Raw genomic sequence first — 6424 nt, 5'->3', positions numbered from 1 at the left:
ATTGTAGATGCAGTTGATCCAGTTCAACTTGTCTTGTAGCTTGGGAGATTTTGTAGCCGATACAAACGTTGGGCGTCGCTGGATTCCTTTGAAAATGAATGGTAGCCTGAGGCTTTGTAACTGCCTGTGTGAACACATCAGGAGTGTCATCAAAGACCCCATCCCAATAACAGCCTGTTCACCCTGGGACCCCTTTGGGGTTTAAACTCAGTAAAACTATGCCTAAACCTAACCTAACCTAACCCTAACACTAACCCTAAACTTAACCTCACTAAAACTATGCCTCACCCTAACCTTAACCTCACAGGAACTATGCCTAACCCTATAACTCAAAACCACGCCCATCTGGTCGAAACACCGGGAAAAGAGAGTGTCCGTGTTCACCCTATTGCCACCATCAGGGGAGACATGCAGGGTCCTCAAAGCAGGCACAAGCAGACTGAGAAATAGCTTCTTCCTCGCAGGTTATGACTGCTAAATAATTAACCTGCAGTATCTATTGGTTTTATTACCTTGTGTACCATGCTGCTCTCGATGTTATCTTGATTTTTTTATTCAACTTTTATCAGTGTCACTAAACATTATAAAATGAAATAAAATACAATTTGTCAGAATAACTAATCTAAAAGATGTCAGAAAAAGAAAACCCATAAATGCAAAAAACAGAATGCCAAAAATGTGTTTCCTCTGCAATGATGTCAACACATTCCTCCTGGTATAGCCGTTAGCAGGTATGTGTGCTTGTTTTGTGTGTGTGCTTGTTTTGTGTGTGTGTGTGTGTGTGTGTGTGTGTGTGTGTGTGTGTGTGTGTGTGTGTGTGTGTGTGTGTGTGTGTGTGTGTGATAGAGAGCGAGAGAGCGAGAGCGAGAGAGAGAGAGAGAGAGAGCGAGAGATAGAGAGCGAGAGATAGGGGAGGGAGAGAGAGAGAGAGTTATGTCTGTTGTCTTTAAACTTTGATCAGGGTTTTAATGGTGGTTTACTTATTGATTCATCATGAGAGGAAAACTACCGACTCATATCAACAGAGGAGTGAATATTTCTACCAATGACTCACAGTGAAATAGACATACTGCCCCTTTAAGCACACTCCTCCTATCCACACCCACACAACCAGGAAGAACCACCCATGTCATGTGACCTCTGAGGAATGAGTAAAGGAAGTCACACTAAAAGACAACTCAGTCGGTGTGTCACAGTCATACTAAGCTGAAAAATGGCACAGCAGGTTCTGTTGGAGGAGGGAAAGTTCTTCTGTTCTATCTGTCGGGATCTACTGAGTTTTCCGGTGAGTGTTCCCTGTGGACACAGCTACTGCATTAAGTGTATTGAGGAAAAATGGGAAGGTCAAAAAAAGAGAGTCAAATGTCCACAGTGCAAATCGTCGTTCATGCCTAGACCGGAACTGAAGAAAAACAACATGCTGGCTGAGGTGGTGGCTATACTTAAGAAGACAGAGCTCGACGCTGTTCTTCCTGATCACTTCTATGCCGGACCTGGAGATGTGGCCTGTGATTGCTGCACTAAGAGAAAACTGAAAGCTGTGGAAACGTGTCTTCAGTGTCTGATCTCTTACTGTGACACTCACCTCCAGCCTCACCATCAATCTCCTGCCTTCAAGAATCACAAGCTGGTCAAAGTCTCCAGGAAGCTTCAGGGCGACATCCGCGTCCAGCAGAAAATCCAGGACACGGAGGAAGAAGTGACGGTGTTTCAGCGGGAGGTGGAGATCATCAATGCCTCTGCCGATAAAGCAGCGACGAACAGTGACAACATCTTTGCTGAGCTCATCTCTTCCGTTGAGAGAAGACGATCTGAGGTGAGGGAGCAGATCAGAGACCAGCAGAGACATGAAGTGAGTCGTGCTGATGAACAGAGGAAGCGTGTGGAGCAGGCGGTCACTGAACTGAGGAAGAGACATGCTGAGCTGGAGCAGATCTCACACGCAGAGGATCCCGTCCATGTTCTACCCAGTTCCACCTCCCTCCCAAGGATCAGTGAAGAGACACACCCAGTCATCAGCGACCTCCATCCTCTGAGACACTTTGAAGATGTGACTGTGGCCGTGTCAAAGATGAGGGGCAAACTAGAGGACACTCTTAAAGAGGAAGGGACGAACGTCTCGAATGCAGTGAACAGAGTGGATGTTTTACTGTCGACACCAGAACCCAAGACCAGAGCTGAGTTCTTGAAATATGCTCTAAATGTCACAATGGATCCAAACACAGCACATCAATACCTGTCTCTGTCTGCAGGGAACCTAAAAGTACTGATGACTAACATAATACAATCACATCCTCAACACCCAGAGAGATTCAACGATTGCTGGCAGGTCCTGGGCACAGAGCCTCTGACTGGACGCCATTACTGGGAGGCAGAGTGGGGCGGAGACTACGTGGACATAGCAGTCTCGTACCCAGACACCCCCAGGTCAGGAAAGACGGAGCGTAGATTTGGATTGAATAAAAAAACCTGGTGTGTGCAGTGTTGGGGTGAAGCTTGTTTTTTCAGACACGGCGACACTGGTGTTGAAATCCAGATCCCTGTGAGGTCCAGAGTAGGAATGTACCTGGATCACAGTGCAGGCATTCTGGCCTGGTACAGCGTCTCTGACACCATGACTCTCCTCTACAGAGTCAAGACCATATTCACACGGCCCCTCCTCCCCGGATTTTGGGTTTGTGACGGAGCCACCATGGAGATGTGTCATGACCTCAAGTAAATCCAGTGGGAAGTAACTAAGTACATGTACTCAAGTACAGTACTTGAGTAAAATGTTGAGGTATTTTTTTTTACTTTACTTGAGTATTTCCAATTTTTTATACTTTTAGTACATCTCAGAGGCAAATAATTTACTTTTCACTTGGAAAAAGAAAGACACATTTTGAAATATCTGCAAAAAATGTGTATGAGTACATTTCTGTACTTTTATGTGTACATTTTGATGCCAATGCTTTTGTTTTTTTACTCAAGTAAAAGTTTTAATACAGGAATTTTACTTAACAGAGTGTTTCTACAGGTGCTACTTTTACTTAAGTAACAAACCTTAGTTCTTCTTCCATCACTGAGTGAATCAGATTTTGGTTCGTCCCTCATGACCCCACAATAATTTCTTCCTCGTCTAGCTGTTTATTTCTCTCGAGGTCAACATTCTCGTTATTCATAAACTGCTCTGTTGATGTAAATGAAACCACGAAATGATTTATTTGACCTCTGAAATCAGTAGTGTTGTTGCGAAGCTTGGAAAAGAAAAAAAAACACGTTGAATCGTGTTTATTTTATCATTTAGATTAGATTTTATAATTATTTTATTCTGTTTTGCTATTTTGTTCCTGTATTCATGATTGATTAGATGGAGGAATTATGGCTTTCTGGGTTGAATTTCTTTTTTTTTTGGTACCATCTTGTCTAGCCTGGAAACCAGACAAATTGTCTTGTTACGAAGCAATCATTTTGTGGGTTTGATATTCCATGTGAAATAACATTCTATGATAATTGATCAAAATAATAATCAAGCCTTGCGGCCCATAGGGCAGGAGGCGATCTGCTGTTTCTGTAGTGTGAGGCAGCTTAATGTACAAGCACACCCCCCTGGACATGACCCTAGTATGTCATAGGTACTATAACAATCCAATCCCTTGATGATGAGTGCCAAGTAGGGAGGCCTATCTCCCAATCTCAGGGCGGACACTCTAACCTCAAAGCCACTGAACTGGTTTGACATTGATTTACTGTAGTTTAAATGAAACAATTATATAAAATGTAATGTGATAAATAGTGACCAACATGATAAATGCTATTATTTGAATAAATGTTTGGATATGAATACATGTGTATTTTGTTTTTTATTTCATGAGTGTACTTTAAGCTGCTGCTGTCTTGTGTTCGTTAATATTTATTGCTGTCACTGTAAAAGTGGACTGGGACTCCTGCCTTCGTGTATCAACCTCAGATGTCTAGCTTAATGCCACGCCCTCGCCTCAGGTCCCACATCAAAGATGCCGGCTTCTGAAGGTGGTCTGTACTACAGGGGACAGGTGGTGATTATGAGGTCTGGGACATTGTAGTGTAAAATAGTGTAAAATAGAGTGTAAGTGAATATGATGTGATTTGTGATGGAGGGTTGATGATGGTCTTAAGTCACAGTAGTTGTTTAAGCCTCTGTCAGGAGGGGGGGGGGGGGGTTGGGCAAGATTTTGTCGTGGAGGGGGGGGGGGGGGGCACCTGGCAAAAAAAAATCAAAACGTTAAAGTAAAATATTTGGAAAATGTTTTAAAGTATAGGCCAATTAAGTGTTTACCAACATTGAGACTGGACGCACAGGTGATTGTTTCATGCAATCGATTTCCAACATATTGTTTTGGGGGTGCGCTGGTTTCAGTTCATTCAACCTCCTCTTGTGTGTTGGCTAGTGAGGCGCGTCCTAGCGAGACATGACAGAATGGGTTTCATTTGGTGCCGGCCTGCGTGCGCATACTGGTTCTTATCAGTGCGACTTTGTCTGTTAAGGGGTCTATAGTATATATGATTAGAATATGCTGAATCATTCGACAATTAAGATATTTTCTACAATTGCTACAAATTGCTACAGAACCTGTATATCCAGTCATTTTTGGACATAAACAAGAAGTTGAAGGATAACTTTTAAGTCTGATAATGATGTACCCTGCATATTCACATCATGTATATTTTACATGACTTGAAACCATTTTTCAAATATTGTATTTTTTAACATTTTGGACAAAATAGCCAATTTTATATCAAGGTGCCCAGATGTCCCTAGTGCCCAGTCTGACCACCTATCCTGTATCCGTTGTAAATAGCAGGCTCACAGATCAACAAATTGTCAAGAGACAACACTCTATTGTACTATTGTCTAATCTACTGTCACCTGTATGGCTAATACAGTGCAAATAGGCTACATCATCCTATATTTTGAACACTGAATAAAATCGGTGCTCCTTCTGCAAAGTAGCCTACTTAAGCCAATCAAACAATTAAACTAGCAGACAGTTGCTAAGTAAGGAAAACAAACAATGTAACTAATAATAATAATAATAATTCCATGTAAGTGTCACATCTTGCTTACATGTTATATCCTTCACATACATGTCAGGGTGATAGATAGACAGTCCATATTATTGTAGTTTGATTTAGATTTTCAGAGGGGAAAAAAACTATGCTCGTTAACTTCTGAAGGGCAAAGCAGAGATCAGAGGGAGAGAACTCCATCCATGGTGGTCACTTTATTAACGCCTTGTAAGTATACCTAGGCTTTCGTTTCATACACCCTCTATTTACAATGCCTAATTATAATATTTTGTATTATAATTTGATTATTTCTGTATTCATCCATAGATCAAAACTAGGCTGGCCAATCACCTTGCACCCCTATAAAATTGCCACTGCCTGCTGCTATGTGGACCTATACTGATGTGTTACCTTGCACCTCGCATGTACAATAGTGTACGCCATGCTGGTTTATGCTATGTATGTACTGTAGATCATTGGTTCTTTAAGTGGGGTCAGGGGACCCCCAGGGGTCCTTGAGGGGGTTCCATGGGGTCCCCAGCAAAATGTGTTAATACAGCATTGCAATCATTTTAACCACTTTATCCATTTATACGTTGGCTATTCATAAATAGCAGCTCTCACGTTTTGTTTTTCTTGACCACAATGTTAACAATGTAATTTAGATGTTATTTAAACAGATGCTATAGGTTCATTGTTTACAAATAGTTTCAATGTAGACCTACAGATTGTTATTTCAATAGTAAATTGCTGATTCTAGGTTCTTGGTTTACCTGCATGTGATCCTAGTTTCTGGAGGCACTAGCCTACACTGTCTCTCTGAATTATTTGGATGTGATTACCTTGCTTATTGTAAGTCTCTCCGGATAAGAGTGTCTGCTGTAACTGATAATGGTGAGCCCTCCACAGCAGGCTGTGAACCTCTTCTCTCCTCTGTTCTCTAGAGCCATACGAGTCCCTAGTGGCTCATCCCTCTGGGAGCAGAAACGAGATGGAGAGATGGACACTGAGATAATGATAATGAGACAGAGAGAGAGAGAGAGAGAGAGAGAGAGAGAGAGAGAGAGAGAGTATTTAATTAATTGAATCTTTTTACCCTTTGTTTTGTTCCAGTTCTCTTTCTTATTGGTGTGTGTGTGTGTGTGTGTGTGTGTGTGTGTGTGTGTGTGTGTGTGTGTGTGTGTGTGTGGGTGTGTGTGTGCGCGCATGTGCGAGTGCATGCTGTGTGCGTGCGTGCGCGTACATGCGCGTGCGCGTGCAGGGTCATGTGCACAGACCACGGACATTTGCTCAAAGATCATAAAAGGGCATTTGTGAGACATATCAGGAGAAAATCTACTTTATTATCAACCTCTCTCTGTCCCATCAACACACTCTTGCGGGATCTAGCACCATG

At 42.3% G+C, this 6424-nt stretch overlaps 1 protein-coding gene across 1 annotated transcript; it reads left to right on the top strand.

The window, feature by feature from the left end:
- Positions 1-1213: 1213 nt before the first annotated feature.
- Positions 1214-2719, top strand: LOC308093632 (tripartite motif-containing protein 16-like; the record flags this gene model as incomplete). Its single annotated transcript, XM_080439964.1, has 3 exons — positions 1214-1285; positions 1592-2427; positions 2509-2719. The coding sequence occupies 3 exons, from the start codon at positions 1214-1216 to the stop codon at positions 2717-2719; spliced, it is 1119 nt and encodes a 372-aa protein (XP_080296090.1).
- Between the last annotated feature and the right edge of the window lie 3705 nt (positions 2720-6424).

Source organism: Gymnoscopelus braueri (assembly GCF_963280865.1).
Source record: "Gymnoscopelus braueri genome assembly, chromosome: 10".
In the NCBI taxonomy this organism is placed as follows: Eukaryota; Metazoa; Chordata; class Actinopteri; order Myctophiformes; family Myctophidae; genus Gymnoscopelus; species Gymnoscopelus braueri.
The sequence above is the reverse complement of the archived record's forward strand: the minus strand, read 5'-3'. Positions and strand labels throughout refer to the sequence as shown.